The sequence below is a fragment of the Vidua macroura genome, chromosome 26 (assembly GCF_024509145.1).
Source record: "Vidua macroura isolate BioBank_ID:100142 chromosome 26, ASM2450914v1, whole genome shotgun sequence".
In the NCBI taxonomy this organism is placed as follows: domain Eukaryota; kingdom Metazoa; phylum Chordata; class Aves; order Passeriformes; family Viduidae; genus Vidua; species Vidua macroura.
In genome coordinates, this window is record NC_071596.1 from 3,451,689 (window position 1) to 3,472,107 (window position 20,419).

At 41.0% G+C, this 20,419-nt stretch overlaps 1 protein-coding gene across 2 annotated transcripts; it reads left to right on the forward strand.

Moving 5' to 3' along the window:
• LOC128819486 (scaffold attachment factor B1-like) lies at positions 1-18,807 on the forward strand. Of its 2 annotated transcripts, none has more exons than XM_053999689.1 (21): positions 1-189; positions 1,425-1,512; positions 2,450-2,514; positions 2,600-2,806; positions 4,889-4,951; positions 5,522-5,549; positions 6,448-6,949; positions 7,381-7,430; positions 10,410-10,510; positions 12,163-12,312; positions 12,408-12,484; positions 13,379-13,518; positions 13,824-13,915; positions 14,271-14,377; positions 15,254-15,547; positions 15,793-15,930; positions 16,425-16,467; positions 17,330-17,451; positions 17,912-18,024; positions 18,138-18,189; positions 18,444-18,807. In XM_053999689.1, exons 1-21 carry the CDS (start codon positions 1-3, stop codon positions 18,571-18,573), a joined length of 2,751 nt encoding a protein of 916 aa, XP_053855664.1. In that variant the 3' UTR covers positions 18,574-18,807. The 2 variants fall into 2 exon arrangements, with proteins under 2 accessions (XP_053855664.1, XP_053855665.1); XM_053999690.1 differs by lacking the exon at positions 1-189 and adding an exon at positions 320-658.
• The last annotated feature ends 1,612 nt before the right edge of the window (positions 18,808-20,419 follow it).

Below are 20,419 nucleotides of genomic sequence, written 5' to 3' on the forward strand. Positions count from 1 at the left end.
ATGGCGGAGAGTCAATCAGCGGCCGGACTGGGGGATTTCACATCCCTTGGTGGGGCCGCGGCTTTTGGTTCGGAGCCTGAAACCCGGCGGCTGAGCGAGCTGCGAGTCATCGACCTGCGGGCTGAGCTCAAGCGGCGTAACCTGGACAGCGGCGGCAACAAGAGCGTCCTCATGGAGCGGCTGAGGAAGGTGAGGCGAAGCGCGGCGGGGGAAGCGGGGGGGGAGCGGCGTGCGGCCATCCGGGTCCTTTGTCTGTGGCGCTCTCGGCGCGTGCGCGCTGGGGCCGCGCTCCCTGAGGGGAGCGGGGCGGCCCTGAGGGGAGCGGGGCTCCGCTGCTGCTGCCGGCCACCCGCGGGGTGTTGTTGGGCACCGGCGTGCCCCCTTTGCTCCCGCCGCTGCACGGCCGTTGCCTTTGCGCTGTTTCACGGCACCGCTCTGTGGTGTGTTCGCCCGTTCCGCCGCCCGCGCTCCGTCGCTGCTCTGAGCGCGGCTCGGGTTGCTCTGGATGCAATGTGAGATGGACTCGGCCTCCCCGTCACTGCCTGACCCCGGCGTCCGCGCGTCCTTCCCCGATTTACTCTCCCGTTCCCCCGACGTGCACACACGTGCCTCTTCCCCGTACCTGTTCTCGTGCTTCTCCGTGCCGTTCGCAGAATGGGTAAGCTTGGAAGGGATCGCAGTGGGTCATCTGCTCCAGCAGGGTTTTGTCCTAGAACCCATGGTACAGGTTTTTGTCCAGACAGTTCCTAAATATGTCTAATGAGAGAGACTCTACACCCTCCCTGGGCAGTCTATTCCAGTGCATGCTTACTTGCACTGTAAAGAATTTTATGCTCCTATTGAGGTGGAACTTTCTGTGCGTTAGTTTCTGCCCTAATGCTTGGCACCTCCACACTTGACCCGACTGCATCTCGCCGACCTCTCTGGAATGTATTCCCTCAGACTTCCATGAGGCCAGAACAGCACGGTCAGCCTTGGCCCTTTTATGGGTTCTAACATGCCTGCACATTTAGAAAAAGCTCATGCACCTGAGCTCGTGTAAGTCACTCCCAGTTTTATACTGTTAATGTGTTTGTCTGCAGAGCAGGGAGCTTTGCTCCCCAGCTGTAGCTTGATTGGCCTGTGGGGATGTGTTGCACCCTGTTATTCAGTATTTCTGACAGGTGGTACAGCTGCCTGGCTGTATGACCTGAGCTAGGGAGAGACACCAATGTTTCTCTCTGAAAAATCCTTAAAAATGCAGTTGTGGTTAAACTCTAGGAGACAGCCAAGCAAGTGCTGTGTTATCAGCACTGTTCTCAGCACAAACTCCAACCACAGCCCCCTGTCAGCTGCTGTGAAGAGAATTAACTGCCCCATCCAAAGCCAGTACAAATGCACACCAGCAAATAATACAGTGGATCTCATCCTGCTGTCTCCAACAGGCCATTGAGGAGGAAGGAGGAGATCCTGATGAAATTCCCGTGGCCTCAGAGCTGACCACAAAGAGAATGCCAAAAAGAACTAGCAAAGGTACAGTGTCTGGACACGTGCAGTTCCACTGTTTGCATGGTGCTAGAACTCTGCATGCAAACTTGTTTTCTCCTGTTGAGTTAGTTTAATTTTAAAAAGTTGTTTTTTACCTTGTGGAAAATGGTAAAGCTCTATTGCATTAATGAGCAATAATAACTTTAAACCTGACTGTGTTCTATTAGTATGTCTTGAAACTCGAAGATGAAACTGCAAATTGCAGGTGTTTCTGTATTTGTGACCACGAGTAGAATTGTGTCAGGTACAGAGCAAGCAGCTGTAGCATAAGCTCCATGGAAAGCCTCTATAATTATATTTCAGTTATATGTAAACTATTATATTTAACTGTATGTTGCTTCAAAATATTAAATGTTGTACATGATATTTTACATGTGACTTACTTGAGTTGCTGATAACTAGTTCTTAAAAATACTTTTTGATGAGCAACAGATTATTAAGCTGCTTCTTTTAAGACAGGGTGGCTAAAAATAGAAAAAGAGCTGTTATCTTTGAATAGCAGTACGAGTTTGGGAGTGACAGATGTGCATGAATGTGATTTGTATGTGCAAGATCTTGAAAGTGAACACTAATTCTTAAATCCGTTTAATTAAGGGAGGTGTTTTCATAACAATCTTAAGGTGTTACTTTTAAATGGATTACCCAGAGGCTGTTGTGTCTTTTTAGGTATTGAAGTGTTGTGGAATGAGACTATAGCTTTAGAAAAATATTGTAGCATTAGAAAAAAACATTGTGCTGCTGGTAGTTGATGCTCCTGCTGTTTGCTTTTATGGAGTGGCAAGGTGACCTCAGTTACATCCATACAGACCCAGACTTCAGAATCAGCCTCTTCAGGATTACTTGTTGTAACAGATAATTCACCAAAGCTTAAACACATTACAAAATCTAGTGCTACATCTCACTGCACTGATACTGTTTTTAGGAAGAAAGCCAGAAGAAGAAGGTGTGGAAGACAATGGTCTAGAAGAAAACTCTAGAGATGGGCAGGTAAGTGAAATCATGATTGCAGTTACTATGAATGTGCATCGTGTAACCTGCACTAAATACACATTTACCCTTTCTCTGTCTGTAGGAGGATATTGAAGCCAATCTGGATACTTTGCAGGATATTGATATGATGGATATTAGTGTATTAGATGAAGCTGAAATAGATAACAGCAGTGCTGTAGACTGTGGAGAAGATTACAGTCCTGACAATATCCTTGATTCTCTGTCTGATAATAAAGATAATGTCGAAGCTGAAATGAAAGAGCTTCCTGATCAGCTAACAGAAAATGAGGTGAGTGAGTAGAGGTCTTTGTAATGTTTCAGAAGATATTTGATAGAGATATGGGCACATGAAGAAGGTATTTCAGTCCAGTAGAATATAGGACATGAATGTGATCTGGTTTCTATTCCCCATTCACAACTCTCATGTCCTACTCTGATAAATGGTAAATATTCTTAAGGATTGAAATGTTCTCAGTAGGTGAGTCACCATCTTCCTCATCCTGCAGTATTATCTTTGCTAGCTGTGAAAGGAGCCTGGAATTGAAAATGCTGTATTAATTTCTGCATTCCCTCTTCCTGTTTGTATATTATATGTGTTAAAGTGTATGTATGCATACACCCAGCCATCCAGGTATTTATATATATGGGGAGAGAGAGAAATAAATTTTCAACCCAGGTCATTTGGTTATCTTTTCTGCAGAAATAATGCTTTGGTTTAAGGAAGTTGTGTTGCTCTGTTTTCTCATAGGGATTGATAAAAGAAGAACTTCCTATGTTGCCCTGTTCTGACATTGTCAGGCTTTTGACTTGGTTTTGAGAGCAGCTTGCAATGTCATTGGCAGACAGCAGACAGGGTTATCCATGTGTCACATTCACTCCCCAGATATTATCCTTCTTGGATACTTGTGGGTTTGTTTTCTTAATTTATTTTAGGTTGTTCACTCATTGAACTGAGTATATTCTTTCTTTGGCATCTGTGTATCTGCTTCAACTTCTTATCATTTACCTTCTGTCACCTGAAAAGGGAGATTTTCTCAAAGCCTTTGTGTTTGATTGGTCTGTCAGTGCTACAGGAAAGCCAACACCCTTGGGCCCACAAAGTGTCAGCATCCTGTTCTGGAGACCCTTCCCTGGGCAGTCCCCTGCATCAGAGAGTGGTTCCAGTGCCCTGGGGAGGGTCTCACAATCAGAGACCCCTGTCCTGGGTCTCCTCAGCAGAGCGTTACTCTCTGCAGGCACTGGTGGTGCCCTTGAAGGACTCACACTGAACCCTTTATGGAATAACAGCAGTAATATAATAGAAAATTACAGCAGGTTAAGGCTCCAGGATTGCTGGTGGTAGTATCTATCTGCAAAAAAACCTCACCATATTAACCAGCTTGAATTCCCAACAGAAGCTGGCTGGAGTTCATCATTCATCACACTTCTAGTACAATTCCTACCCACCAGACATCCCTAAAGGGAAAAAGACAGGTTCAGGGTGTTGCAGTGGAGCCTTCCCAAACTTCTCCCCACTTTTAACTCACTTTTATACTATTGTTACATTTAGGTGGAGCTTGTGTGACTCTGGTTTTGCATCCTGTTCAGTGGGGGTGGTCATGCCTTGGACGTGGGTGACATCAGAGTGACATCTGAGGTGACCCTTGGCACAGAGCTGTGCATTCTGCTGGTTCAATAAAAAGAAATCTTTCTTTTCCTTTGGCTGACAGCTGCTCTGTGGCTTACCAGCTGCAATTTACCACAGAGTCCCCCCTCTTGCAGGGATTTCAAGAGCCTGGCAGTGTTTTCTGCACCCCAACAGACCAAACAAACACAAAGGCTTGGAGAGAATCTCCCCTTTCATGGGACTGAACACAGAGTTGTGGCAACAGCATCCCCTTCACCTGAAAGGCAATTTTGTGGTGTTCTGTAAATTAACCTCATGTAATGGATGAGTTTTGGTTGCATCTTACCCTCAGCTCTTTAAAGAAAAAAGATTTTTGGGGTATGTTTTCGGTTTGGGAGAGTGTAAACCTAAGTTAGCTTCATTTCTAACTTGTTTTTTTCATTTAGAAACTAAAGTTAAAAAGTGGGAAGGTGAAAAAACATGCTCAGTAACCACAGAAATGTGAGATAAGACTCTAAGAATAAGTTTGAAATAGACAATATCCTGTTGAAATTAAAATGAAAAGTAATTGGAGAAAGATATTTAAATATTAGGTATGTTTACACATTGCTCCTCATTTCTGGGTTGCACTCTGAAGTAGCAGTTGAGATCTGTCAAAAACTTTAAAATACTTCTGTTTTTCTTGAAAGAGAAAATTAAGTACAGGTGTATTCTCCTTAAGCTACTTTTGTAAGAAATACTTTAATTCCTTTCTTACTCTTTTAGGAAGATTATGATGAAATTGAAAACAATTTAGAAGTCTCCTCTTCTGATTTAATTGAAATGAAGGTAAACTGAAAATGTAGCTGTATTTTGTAGCTGTATGTTGTAGTATTAATATTTACTGAGTTCTCATACTGCAAAAAAGAAAACGTGACCATAACATGAAACTTTAACAGAATCCAAGACCTTGCTCAGCACAGTGTTTGAATTGAGGGTGCCCTGTGGTTTTTCCCTACTTTCAGTCAGCTTTCAAAATTTCCTTCACTTTATGGCAGATTAAAATGGTCTTGTACTGCTGATTTCTTCTCTCTCCCACAACTCTGTGAAGTAGTAGCAGGGTTTGTTTTTTACTCTGTAGTTGGTGTGGTGGTACACAAAGATACTTTATTGATCTCTTTATAATTCAGTTATTTGGGAGAATGCAGTTATTTTGTGGTATTTTGATTCGGCTTTAATGTGCTAGAAAAGGTATTTATATAAAATACTCATTTCCAGTGGAAGGTGAAAAAGAGCTAAATGTAGTAGATGAATTTGTTTAGTTTTCAATTTTGGGATTGAGTAGGGAATTGTTATTATTCTGTGTTAGAAAATACGTTTTATAAAATGCTCATTCTGTGATCTTCTTTCCCTAAACAGAAAATGGAGAAGCTACACTTGGAGCCAGGTACTGTTAAAGAAAAACATATTCCTGTCTTTTCAACTAATACTTTTTAAACCATTAACTATTAAAAAACCCAAGCAAACAAACATAATTTGCATTATTTTTATAATGGACAATCCAGATCATGCAGGGTCATAGAGATTGGAAACCCAATCATATCCCCAGATCTGTGAAGTGATGCTTGAAATACTTCCAGTGAAATGAAATGGTTTAAAAACCTGTTAAACTACATAAGTGGATTTAGAGAAGTTTAATCACAGTTTTAAAAGCTAAATATTCTACTTGTAAACAGATCTTGTGATATTGCACACACCTTAACTCTGTTACTAAGTAGAGAGCAGTGAAAGCAGTAAAAAGATATTGTAGGGCAGTAAATGTAAAGATTAGTTACTGGATACAGAAGAAAGAAGAGAGTTTCTTCATGGAAATTTCATACAGATACTTTTCCCTTTCTGGACTGCAAACACACTCATGCACCATCAGAAGATGCCCAGTTCTCATGTTGGACTGTCTCTGCTAAAAGAATTTCACAGAAATTTAAAAATTGAACTCTCAGTGCCTTGATACGTTCAGTTAAGCATCTCGGACTCTGGAAGCTAACTAGAGAAGAAACAGAGCTGAACGATTTGCTGAAGAATATGAAGGCTGAGCCCGAAGTTTTTTGTTAAATCTGTGGGGGCATTTTTCTTGGCTGTTGAGGTGCTAGGGCTGATTTGTCAGGGTGTGAGAGAGCAGTTAGCGTGGTAGCTGTAACACTGTGTACACTAGGGTTTTCCAATCTCTGTGTAGCTTAGCAGTTCTCTTGGTGTTAGTGTGGCAGCCATGCCAGTTCCACATTTGTGATTGCTGTATTTCCCTGGTGATTAAATCTTGTGCCATTCTATTCCTGTTAAATCCGTAGAAAATGAGAAAATACTCGACATTTTGGGGGAAACTTGTAAATCTGAGCTACTTAACGAAGAACCTCCCGAAGCGGAGCGGCCGCGTGCGCAGGAAGCCAGTAACGCGGGGCCAGGCAAGAGGCTGGCTGAGGAAGAGGACGCTCTCGCTGCCGCTCAGCTGGAGGAAGATGCTTTAGCTTTGGACAGCAAATCGGCCCAAGCTTTGGCAAGGAAGGAAGCAAAGCGTTTAGTGGTAGCAAAAGGGGAGACAAGTGAACAGAGCCCCGAGGAAGAGGCCCCGGACTCTGAAGGTGTAGTGGTAGAGACCCTAAGCGATCAGAGTAGCAAACGCTCCCAAGGCCTGGAAGCCTCTAGTGGGGAGCCAGCGGAGAAAGGCGCAGGTGCCGAAGCCAGAGATAGCAAAGAAGATGGCAAGAGAGCAGAAGACAAAGCTAATTCTGAGGAATCTTCCCCTGCCACTAAAGAGTCCTCAGCCAGTGAGGGCGGTGATCAGAAAAAGAGGTTTGTTTTTTCTCCGTTCTAGACCAGATGCTATCTTTTATCATTGGTCCTTAAGTGATGCGAATAAGCTGTTTCCTTCAATTGGCCTCCGAGACTGATGAAATTGTAGCCTATTCCTAAAGGTCTCTTTTATTTCTCCATGTGCAGATATTTTTATTTTTTTTAAACGCAGTGGGTTTGATTTCTTTCCTTCATCAACCTTCAAAGGTTGTTTTCCCCAAATTACTCTTATTTGTAATCATCTTCTTAATGTAAGTCTGTTTAAGAATCTGACTTCGTTATTTCTTGTCAGATTTCTTAAATCCAGTATACAAAGGTGTGTTTTCGTTTGCAACATATTTTCTGGTAGGTATTTAATTTTAGCTTTTTTTAATAGTTTATATTTAGTCACTTTTCTTTCTGACTTGAATAATGTGGTGTTTTGTCTTTAGCCCTGTTGAGGAGGACAGAGATACAAAGATAATCTCAAAAGATGAGAAAGGTATGTTTGTTTTCAGATGTAAAACCTCAATGATTGCTTGGATAGTTGTTTGTCTTGGTTGGGTTATTTCAGTAGAAACTGATTGCAATCTCTGCAGTTGTTAAATAGCATAAATTCACCTCTTTCTGCATTTTCTTAGTAATATCAAAATAAGTATTTTCCTTTTATGCATTTTTTCAGGACGTGTGCATTGCACTGTTGTGTTTGTATCTTGATTTTTAAAGGTCAATGTTACACATGGCAATTATGGGGTTTTGGCACCAGAGATGCCCACTAACAGCTGTTAGGAGCCTTCTGCAATTGTGTTTGCTTTACTATACACTTGGAATTCTCCTTCCCATCTTCTGTTTTGCTGAAGTAATTTGTGATCCCGTATTCTCATATTTAAATGCCACAAATATTACAGCTTAATGTTGTCTTGAAATTATATTGATTTTATTAAATCTTTGTCCACACAGATCCTATCTATGGTGCAAATATACATCATAAACAAGAAAAAACTACTTTGATCAGTGTCAGATATCTTCATACTTCTTGCTTTTAATACACCAGGCAGCTGAGTCTTTGCAGCTCACCCCACCTCTCTGTTCTCTTACGTGCTGCTGCCAGGTACTTCTGCTCTTTCAAGTGTGGAAGTTCCAGCAATTCCTATAAAAATCAAGAAACTCATTATGAGGTCTGACTGCCAACTGGTCAGGAGGAATTGGACTGGTTTTAATTGGTTTTTACAACCCAGAGTCACCTCCCTGTCAGCTGCTTTTTCCAAGATCCTGGGTTATACCTGTTTGCACAAGCTGCTGGACCTCCCTTGTTAGGGTCAATTTTCCTCTTGCTTCCAGTCTGTAATCTCGAGTTCTCTTAATTCACAATATTCGAAGGAGTTTTCTGTGCATGCTATCCTTTACATAAGGACTTGAATGTATTATTTTTGTGGACAGAAAAAACTCTTCCTTGAGTTCGCTTTCAGAGCAGCCTTCAGGAACTTGGGTGTCTGAAACCCTCTTACTCCTGCATCCCTCTCTCTGATGGATGTGCTGTATTCCATAACATTTGTTTTATTCATGTTCTGGCTTAGTGAAGAGCAGTGCTGAGAGGGAGCTGCTTGACTGTGTAACATTCTCTGCATGCAGAGCAAAGTGACTGAGCCAGAAGGAGCCTAAAATAGTATATACAAGTCAGTTCTGACTCATACATTGCTATTTGCCCTCTTGTATGAAAGGCTTTTATTTAGGATGAAGAGTTTCCCATATTCCATGCAATAATTCTGAAAACTGTGTCAAAAAGCTTGCAGAAAAAGAAATTTATGAGCTCACCCTGGTGGGTTTGGCTGTTGATGGATGCACATCTCAAATATGTCTCCAGTGTTGATGGCTGGCTCCCAATACCTGCATTGTTCTTGGTTTAAAGTTAAATATTTTCAAGTCCCAGTATTTCTTTGTCTTAAAAGTGCAGAACCATTGCAGGAGCACTTTTTAATGTCTTGTGGGAGGGCAAAACCTGACATTAAGACTGATCAGTCCTTAATCAAAAAGGACATGAACATAGTTTTTGAAATCTTAAAAAACTCATTGGTAAAATAGCAGAAAAGAGAAAAATGAGCACTTTCTTCTTTCTCTGGGATTCTGGTGCCAGAGTAACTGCAGACAGTAATTTCTAAATTGTAGAGATGTGTGGAGTAAAAGCATCAAAGCCTTTGGCTCAGCTTTTTAAAACACCAGGACAATGCATCTCCCACGTGTTTGTGTGCATGACATACCTTTGTCCATGCACTTCTGAGGTAAATGATGGTACATGTGTACTCACCTTTATACAAAAAAAAACCCACCTCTTTTTGGGTGTTTTTGTAAGAGATTGATACAAATCACTGCATCCTTCCCTAGGAAACCTGTAAATATTAATTTAATTAATAAGCATAAATATAAGTTTCGTGTTAATATAAATTTAATATTAACTGTGTTCTCAGTTACTTATACCAGTGACTGAAATTATCAGGATGTAGATGATGGAAAGGCACTCAGATAAAATAGCATTTTGGAAAGGTTCTGGGAAAAATTGCTTCCCTCGATGAAAAAGGTTCTGTAAAATTCCATATATCACCAAAAAACCCCAAACCAGAAGTATGGAAGCAGGGAGCTGGAGTGAAACCCATTCACTGAAGCCTTGGAGCTGCCCAGACAGACAGAAGGACAGTACAGACATTTCAAAGGAGACTGGAAACAGAATCCTTGTGTAAGTGCTTCATGCAAACACTGAACCTTGGGCTTCAGTTCACTCTTTAATCACTTGATGGTGGGTGTTCAGATTTGGCAAGTTCATTAGCATTTATTAAATCACCTTTGTAGCTGAGATGCAGAATTGGCCAGGGGTTCTGTAATTCTTGCATGGTTCAAGCAGGCCAGGTCTAATTTCTTCATTTCCTAGGCCAGGTCTTTCCTAACTCCTGCAGCTGAGGTCAGACTCTCAATCCCAACTGTGGATCTGTGTGGGCAGAAACAGAGAAATTTCCTTGGTTTCTTGCTGGTGAATGGCTTTCCTTGAGAGGAATTCTGCATCCCATCAGCATTCCCTTGGAGTTAAGATAAAAAGGCAAGATATGAGCACATGTGGGGTGCAGACACAGTTCCCACAACTCTTCTGTGTTCTGTAAGTTATTGTGATCCATCCTGGCATGTTTTGAAGAGCCTCAGTTAATTCAGAGGTACCCTAATCCAGTTGCTCTTGAAGAATGATATAAAATACTTCTTTATCAAAACTCATAGTTCCACTCAAATTTTTGGACTTGTACTGCTCCTTACCTTCAGCAAAGCAAAAAATGGGAGGAGAATATCACACAATGCATTTCACTTGCTCTGTGATTTTTAAAAGATTAACAATTTTTGATCCTGCTCTGTTTTAATTCACATAACAATTCAAGTAATTAATCCAAATAATTAGGATTTGGGGTATGTTTTGGTTTTGTCTGTTTGTTTTCCCAACTAGGTCGCAGTGCTAGCAGTTCTGGTAGAAACTTTTGGGTGAGTGGATTGGCTTCCACCACCAGAGCTACAGATCTGAAGAATCTGTTTAGCAAATATGGGAAGGTAAGGGGTTATTTTTGTTGGTTTGTTTTGGTGTTTGGTTTGTTTGAAACTGTGTTAATAAGACTTTTTAAACTCTCATCACTGAAAGTATCCATGAAAGGAATCCAATGATCAAAAATATTGTGGGATATCAAGGAAAAATCACTGAAGTACACACTGAATGACTGGGGGTCTTTTATTCTGTTGCTCAAAATATATAAAAATAAATATAAAATTCTATTTGTAGTTCTTTATTTGAAATAGTCAGTAACTGTATACACACACTTCTGTGCTGCAGTATGGTATTTTCACCTGCTGAAAATTCACAGTCAACTGTGAATTTAATGCTTATTAAAGATTTCCTTAGGACTAAGTAAAATATGCAGTAAATGTTGAGACAGAATTACTGGGGAATACCTTAGGAATTGCCTTAGTAACTTAAATTTTAATTTATCAAGAGTTGGCAGTTCCTTTGAAAAGCACTTGTTTGGGATATGGGGAGGTGTTGTTTGCTTTTGCAGTTGCTGTTAAGGACAGACAAAATGTCAGATCTCCCTGTCAGCTGGGAAATTGAAAGAGCTCAATAAAAGCCATCAGTAAGGATTTTTGTCAGACCTCTGAAGCCTATTTACAGATAACTACCAGCAGACTGTAGTAAAAGCAAATTGTGTGTGCTGACAATCAACCATTGGATGTTTTACTGATGAAAATACTCTGGAACTTAAAGATGACTTTACAAATAGGTACAAAAATTGATTTATTGTAGCACAGCTTGGAGTTTGAAAGGCATGGGACTGGTAAAACCTTTTTAATGCTCCTTGTAATGCAATACTTACATTATTATCTTAGAATTCCATCTGGTAACCTAAAATGTTGGTCATGGAGATGTGCCACAAAACTTTAAATGTAATTAAAAGCCAAACAACAGCCAACCTAGCATTTGGCTCTAGATAGATGCCGTGGTACCATTGTGTCATTTAAATAAAATGCTGTTATTTTCTTCAGGGTGTTAACAGAGGCAGAGCTTCCTGGAAGTAGATATACTTGTGCAATAAAACAAATGCTCAGAAGTAGGTTCTTTATTCAGCTGTACTTTAAAACATCTCTCCTGAAATATGATTGATTTCTGTTTTACAAAATGAGCTGTACTGATTATCTGAGCATATATAAACACTATTTTCAAGCTCTAGTTTTTGGGGAAACTTCATGTTTCTTAAAGATTGCAGATAACACTGTTGATCTGCCTCAGCAGTAACATATAAACATTTCTTTGAAGGAAGGTGGCACTTAGCAGCTGAGCATTAATGTGGAAATTTGCTTTAAAATTTGTGTTGATTTTTACTATTTCGTACTAAAGGAAAGTGATGTTGTTGATGTAAAGTTAGATGCCTTTTAAAAAAATTTTATTGTTACCTGGTGGGGGTCTTCCTCTGGAAAAGAATTAAATCTTTAGCTCCCAGCTCTTGGTTCAGCTTTTGTAGCATTCCACTGGTAACAGAAGCATGGTTGGCTCCAAGCAGTGCTCCTTCTGGATTTGTTAATCTCTCAAAACCTGAACTTTCCTGCCTGGTAGTGGCCAGGAATTAAAAAAAGCAGAAGTGGAGCTTGTAGTTGGTGCTGTTTAACCTTGGGGACTTGTCACAGGGAGAGTAATTCCAGGTTTTTTTGGGAAGGTGGTGGGGGCCAAGGTGGTGACCAATGCTCGCAGTCCCGGCGCTCGCTGCTACGGCTTTGTCACCATGTCCACAGCCGAGGAGGCCACCAAGTGCATCACACACCTGCACAAGACAGAGCTGCATGGCAAGATCATTTCTGTGGAAAAAGTGAGTACTGGGCCTCAGAGATGCTGAGTTCCCACCAGATTGTGCAAATGATCGAGGCCACATTCTCAGCTGATGATGTGCAAAATAAATTTCAGGCAAAAAATGAACCCGCTGGGAAGAAGACAAGTGAAAAAAAAGAGAGTGAAGCAAAGAGAGAAACAGTCAGTGAGAGGTACTGTGTTAAAAATTCTCCTACCAAAGGTGTTTTGCTGTGCTTCAGTCTGTGTTGATATCAGGGAAGAGTAAAGTTGCAGTAAGAATTTCTGTGGCAAACATTCAAAAAGAGGACTACATGGATTTTTTCATCTTTTACTACCAGATAGACTTTAGTTGATGTTCAGTACCTAAATTAAAATGTTTCTATTGTGTGCCTTAAAGTAGGCATTGGAAAGTTGCATTTTCAAGCACACCTTTTAATTTAGCCGTATTTGAGGTTTAATAATGACTGTGGGGCTTTCATGTGTTAAATGTATAGGAAAGACCATGTGAAAATTTTGATCTGTGTCACTGTTTCATTACCTCGTGTCTCATTGGAATAGGGTTTCCTCCAGGTCCCAAACAGAGTTGTCCAAGATCTGTTCCCAGATCATGTTCCTCTTGAACATTTGTGCTCTTCCTCTCTAGCATTGCTGAAAGTAGCTGAAAGAGGCACTAAGAGAGTGAATTAAACACTGAGAACTTTGCCTTCTTGAATTATCTCCTTGAGGCATAACTTCTGTTAAATGCTACTTGCTGACAATTTTTTGCTATTTTTCACCCAGTTTCCTGACAAAAATGGTTCATTGCCATGTTGGTCTAAGAAACTCTGTGGGCATTAAGCACGTGGTGGTGTGAATTTGTCTTCATGCTTCCAGTTGAGAATTTGAATCCTGGCCAAGTTTGTTGACTACTGCACAGGATGATCTGAATAGCTTGTTTTATGGTGCAGGAAGTTGTGGAAGGAAATGTTTGGAAATCTTACTATGATTGTTATCACATCAGAGTTCTACTTTGTTGCTGGCATTTCCCTTGAATTTTTTTTCTCTTAGTCTGTATTGGTCTAATCTGTATCAATATCTATCCACAGACCTGGTGGTGCTAAAAGGGATGAGAAATCTGACCAAAAAGATGATCCTAAAAAGACAGAAGATAAAGATGAAAAGGAAAAAAAAGATAAAGATGACCAGAAGTCTGGTTCATCAGATCAACCTAAAACTATTAAATCAGGTAATTTAGTTGTTGGTTTTTTATACAGATATGTTGATGTAGGAATATTTAATTGTAGGTAGTTCTTTCCAAAGATTCTAGGATTGTTTCAGATTCTTAGTTGGAAATCCAGAATGAGTAAGGGGAAGGGGAGATGTTTAACATTGTGCAATCCTTAAGAGAAATAGCTGGATTAGGTGAAGTGAAATAATTGATTTTGAAGAGAGGGTTAAATGCCCATTTGAACATTTTAGAGAGCATGGTGTAGCAATGAATGGTGTAGGTCATGTAATTTGATTGTTTCTTTCCACTTCTGATTTATTCAGGAAGTAAAGGAACAGAGAGAACAGTAGTCATGGATAAATCCAAAGGAGAACCTGTTATTAGTGTGAAAACATCCACTACATCAAAGGACAGAGTAAGTGATGCTTCTGTATGGGAAACATTTTCCTTAGAAACACATCCTGAATCCTGCCAGGCTCTGTATAACCCACACTTGTCTTGCCAGTTTGTCCAATTAGAGTTTCTATAACATGGTTTTAATTAATAAAATACCTCTCATTTGGCTGATAGAGCACTCAAATCCTGCCAAACAAATAGGGCAAGGTATTACTGTACTAATACATGGTGTCTGTAATGGTAAAAAAGAACAGCTTTTGGAAAAAAACAGGGTCCAAGCTTTGAGATGTGAGCTGTACAAATGGAAACAGAGCTCAGAGTATTGCTTGTGATGGTTGTCCTTTAATAAATTCAAGTTTCTCTTTTAAATACAGAGCGTTAAGAGCCAGGACCGCAAATCAGAGAGCAGAGAGAGACAAGGGATTGTCCCCTTTGACAAAATCAAAGCACAGAGAAAAATGAGGGAGGCAGAGCAGCGCCGGTAAGAGCAGCACTGACATTGTTTGGGGTTTTTTTCCTAAAATAGATACAATTTTCATTTCTAATAAAATAAAACAGAGAGAGAAAAAGGCCTTCAGTTTCTTTTCCCCGCTTGTAATTTTGTTATATTTTTATGGGTATCTTATTGAACTTACTGTAGGTATTTAATTATTTTTGGTGGGGCTTTTTCTTTGTTTTCATATGTTTAATAGGTTTCATAATGTTTAAAGGTGATAATTGCCATCCATCAAATTCCTTGCTAGAACTGTGACCTGAATTCCATGTTTTCCACACATTACAAAACTTCTATTTCTCACCTAAAAGTAGTCAGATTGAACAGGAGGAAAATGTTTTTGTTGTTTTTATTGAGGAGGAAAAAGTTTCTTCCTCGTAGTTAAATTCCCAAGCTTTTGTGGAGTCATTATCCATCATACCATTCTAGCTTTCTTCACAGAAATAAAATATTCTTCACAGATACTTTATTTCAGCATAAGAAATGAACTGTGGACATTTGCATTCAGATTCTCCTGATCCTATAGAAGTATTTTTGGGCATTTGCATTCAGATTCTCCTGATCCTATAGAAGTATTTTTGGGCATTTGCATTCAGATTCTCCTGATCCTATAGAAGTATTTGTGGGCATTTGGATTCAGATTCTCCTGACCATACAGAAGTATTTGCCCCTGGGGATGGATTTTGTGGGAGTCATTTGATCAGTCTCTAAATTTGTGTACACTGAGTGTCTTCCCTCCACACATGTTAATTTCAAGGGGATGATGCAAATTTGCAGCCACTGTGGTTTTAATTTTTAACACTCTTTTAACTTCCTTTCTTTGTTGAAGCATTACACGTGTAACTTCTGTCTCTGCTCAAGCAGCACCCGCGAGCGCCGGGAGCGGCAGCAGCACCTCCAGACCATCCGCGAGCGGGAGGAGAGGGAGAGGCTGGAGATCGCTCGGGAGAGGCTGGAAATCGAAAGGCAGCGCCTGGAACGGGAACGGATGGAGAGGGAGAGGCTGGAAAGGGAACGGATGCACATCGAGCACGAGAGGAGGAGGGAGCAGGACCGGATCCAGCGCGAGAGGGAGGAGCTGCGGCGCCAGCACGAGCAGCTGCGCTATGAGCAGGAGCGGCGCTCTGCCATGAGGAGACCCTATGACATAGATGGCAGGTAAAGCCACCAAATCCTGCTGATGCCAGTGGGAAATGTCACTGCCAGGTTTTGTCTCATCTGCCTGGACTGGGAAAAGCCATACACTCTCAGCAGTTGTTGGTTGCACTGAGATGGTTGTGTTTAATAGCCCAGGTTTTTCAACGCCCTTTTGAACTTAATTTTCCTTCTTTTGGTTTGGAAGGAGGAACAATATCAAAAAGCATTTATTATCTGGGCTGAAATGAGTCTGTTCTTTCTTTCAGGAGGGATGATCCGTACTGGCCAGAGGCAAAACGAATGGCCATGAATGACAGGTACCACTCAGACTTCAGTCGCCAGGATCGCTTCCATGACTTCGATCACAGGGATCGCGGGCGTTACCAGGAGCATTCAATAGACAGGTTGGTGTCTTACCTCCCCTGCTGCCTGAGAACAAAAGACAAAAATATGTACTTCATGTCACGTTTTGCTCCTGTACTGTGTGGTTAGTTTGCATTTTATTTTTCAAGTGCTACTTAGTGGCTGTGGAATTTCTCTTCTAAAACCATGAAAAGATCTGTACTGTGCCATGACTTAAAGCTTCTGGCAGGCTTGGTCAGAGTGTTTTTGCAGTGCTGTTACACATATTCATAAGATTCTGAAAAATTTCTAAATAATATTGTACGCACCTAGAATTTTAACAAGAATGTTTTGGTTTATAAGTTAGTCCTAACTGTGTTTCCCAGGAATCCAAAATGTGGCATGTTTTCCATATGTTCCAGCTGTTTATGCCTTTTGTGGATAATATGGCATGATGTGGGAGCAGGATTTTTCATCTGTGTTGTTAAATAAATGGATTTTTATAGACTGCTGTGTGTTTTACTATCACAGTCTGATTCTAGTTGTCTGTTTCTAGGAGAGATGGATCCAGAACAATTATGGGAGATCGGGATGGACAAGTGAGTTGCTTTATAGAGCTACAGAAATACTTTTACATCTTACAACCTGTTTTCTGTATTGTGTGTGTCAGATTACATTTGAGTAGTTGAGAATTACATTCTATCTACCAAAAAATGCTGGAATAATCAGATTGTCTTGTTTACTTCAACAAGATGAAATTCAATTCAAAGACTTTTATTATAAAAGTTAGATATAGTTATTCTGCTAGAAATCAAAGCAACTGAGTTGTGTCAAAATACAGTATTCCAAAAGATTGCATAGAGGAGGCAAAGGTACAAATTCACTCTACGAGGTTACATGGTATTAACAGCTGACCTGTAGAGATGTTTGTGGTTGAGGGCTGGGGGAAAGACCTTCAGGGCTCATTCAAACAGTGACAGATGAATTTTATGGAGTCATAGTATCCTCAGTAGCCTTTACTGTGAGGTTTTGAGGGACCTGGATAGTCTGGAGAGTTGGGCTGATGGGAATATCCTGAAGGTCAAGAGCAGCAAATGCAAAGTCCTGGGCTGATGTTACCAATGTGCATTAATAACTCATGGGAGGGAGGATGTGGATTAGGTGTAACAACATGCCACTCAATGGTGCCCATTGAAAACACAAGAGTCAATGAGCACAAACTGGAACACAGTTCCATCTGAAGAGGATTCAAATCCCCTTTAACTGGGAACACTGGAACAGGTTGCATGGAAAGCCTGTGAAGTCTCTAGCTGGGAAGATCCTCAAAACCCACTGGGAAAGCCTGGACCTGGGTGACCCTGAGCAGATGTCAGGAGGTCCCTTCCCTCCCAGATGATTGTGAGATGGAGCAATTACAGGTGTAAGCAGTGAGCAGGTGTGTAAGAGCTCTGTGCCTTCCAGCATTACCCAGACGAGCGCCACGGAGGCCCCGACCGGCACTCGCGGGACTCGCGGGAGAGCTGGGGAAGCTACGGCTCCGACAGGAGGATGAGTGAGAGCAGAGGGATCCCCCCACAGTCACGGTTAGTACTGAAAACACCTCTTCTCCTGCACCTAAGGAGTGTTTCCATATGTCAGAGTTTTTGGAAGATGTTCTTTTTTTCCAGCTTTCACCAAAGGTGTGTTGGATGGACTGCAGATGATTTGATGCCTTGTGCATCAAAACGTGCACTCACCTGATCTTGTCAATAACTTCACATCTTAAAGTCATAATGCTTTCCATTAATTTTAACTAACGTTCCTATCAAAGCTTGCTATTTTCAGGATAGTGGTTCTCCCTCAATATCTTCTTTATTCATCATAGTTGGTTTGAGCAGAAAAATTCTTCTGAGATTTTACTTAACAGATAACAATATAAATATTGTAAGATTCACATGAGCCTTGGTAAGACATTTGAATAAGTTTGTGACTGAGATTCAAACATAAAAACTATTCCATGTGCTCTGGCTCGTGTGAGAAGATGGGAATTTCCTGTCTTTACAGGGATGGACGTGACTGGGGAGATCACAGTCGGAAGTTCGAAGGGCACCAAGACCGTTCCTGGCAGAGCAGCGTGGATGGAGGGATGATAGGACGGGATCATGAGAGATGGCAAGGTATGGGTCTTGCACAGCTCCTTAGCTGTGCTGTGTGAAAAAGAAAATACAGACATTATCCTTGAAGTAGAACTCTTGCTGTGGATATAAAGGGACCATTTGAACTTTTTTAGGTGGCGGTAGAGGCAGACCTGGCCATGTGATGCATCGTGGAGGCATGTCAGGGTAAGAACTTTAAAAGGAGCAAAGTGTTTGTTTTCCTGTTAAGGGACATTTCTTCTATTTAAATTGGCCAATGAAACATTTTATGGGAATATCAATTATCTAATTTGCTGCGTCAATGTCAAGGAATAATTAAATATCCCCATGGTTTTTATGTAGTACATTTTATGGGAGAGTGAAAACAAAAAGAACACCTATTCTAGCAACCTGAGTGTACCATCATGAGAGAATACTAAAATGTCTGAATCCCTTTCCAGGCGTGGCAGTTTCATGCAGGGTGGCAATCAGAGTCAGATCATGCACGGAGGAGGGATGCAAGGAGAAGGATTTGCTGGCCAGGAAAGGGCAAACAGACCGAACGATCCTCGTTTCAACCGTCGCTACTGATTGTGTTTGGTTTTGAATGCAAGGTGGCAAGTGAAACAAATCTGTTACCCAGGGTTACCATTAATTGTAACTTATGGGCCACTGTAAGTGTAATTTTTTTTAAGCTGCTGCCATATTATGTCACTCAATCCAATGTGAACTCATTTGTTTTGTAAGGTGTTGTTCATACCCCATTTAAAAATGTTTGTTAATGAAGCATTCCATTTTCCATAAATAAACGCCAGTTTACAGTTACTTGCTTTGTTTCAGCAGTCCCTGTCAAACAGATTTCTTCAGCTGTGTGTTAAACTGTAACTTTGTTTCAAAGATGAAGTGTCAAAATGCCTTACAGGTGTCCCTTTGCAGTCCCAGAAATAGTGAAATACTGTGTTTTACTTCACAGCTGTCAGTTACCAACTCACGTAACCATGGCCCATGTGCCACCATGAGAACCTTAGGAGGTCACAGCTGCCAAAATTTGAATGCCCTGCCACTGCAAAATTGCCACAGGAGGTTGTAGGGCAAGTGGTGTCTTCATCTGGTGTCATGTGCTATTGCATATACTGTCTGAAAAACATTTCAGACACATAATGTCTGAAAAAGGAGCTAAATTCTGTGATAGCAGCACAGCTTCTGTAAGACAGAAGAGATGCTTGTCAGGATCACTTTATTTAGCTTCTGATAGATCAGGGTAGTCCAAAACACCACCAGTCTTATAGCCCAGTAATTTTACCTAGCAGTCCAGAATTTCCTTAGAAGCAGCCACTGGCTGTGCTTTGGCATAATTTTGTGTTGAGGAACTGACATGATCGAGATTGGTGCAAATGATCTGTTGCTTTGTCATAGCCAGGTTATAATTTGTCTTCATGCAGACATCTTTGGAGCAACATGACCTTAGCCTTACCCTAAATGGCTTTTATGATGCCAAGAAGAAAAAAACTCCTGTTACTTTCATTTGTAGGGTCACTGGGGCTTTTCCATCTTTAGAGAAGGAGTTTTTTATGAGTTGCCTGAAGATATTTTTTCATTCATCAATGGAGAAAGCATATTACAATGACAAAGCTTTGGAGAGCAATCATTAAAAGGCAAAGAAGTGGTACAGGAGATCCTGAAAAGCATGGAGAACTCAAGTTCTGAGCATAGCAGAGGTGCAGTATTCTGTTTGTACATGGTGTGCTTTGCCCAAAGTGGTTCCATTTGGTTTGTAGCAAAGCCAGAGAGAAGAAGACTCTAGATGAATATCAGGATTTCTTTGGTGGGAGGTTTGACCTGGTGAGAAGGGGGAGTAGACCTGGAACCAAAGTTGTGCTGCTTCAAGAGCAGTGGACATTGGAAAGTTAAGAGAAGAAATGGGGCATTAATAGAGCTTATCTGGGTTCTGGGGTGCTGTGAAGCATCTGGCACCTGCAGGACACAACTCCAAGGTTTACTGAGCTTGAAGCTTCCATCTGGACCATCAGGTTTAAGAGCTGCTGATGGACCCATCCTTCAGGAATTAACTTAAGCCATTTGTATCTTAGTCAAATCCTCTGAAATCTCTGTGCAGTTGGCTTCATCGTGTTATCTATTTGTTAAAAAAGGAAACAAAACTGCAAATCCTCCTTCATCCTCATGTTCTATATTTGCTTCCTGACTTGAGTAAGGACTCATCCTGCTCTCCCCTCCTGCTGTTCCCTGTTCTGCAGCTGTGTTTTGGCACATTCTGTAATTGCAACAATCCTATCAAAGAGAGTTAAAAACATAGAATCAATTTGTAACTTTATTTTACAAGTGGTGCCCTCCAGGCCACTGGTGCTCAGCCCATTTGCCTGGGCTGTGACTGAAAAGTGACCTTGTGAAAGTTTTTATCCACATTAAAATGAAAATG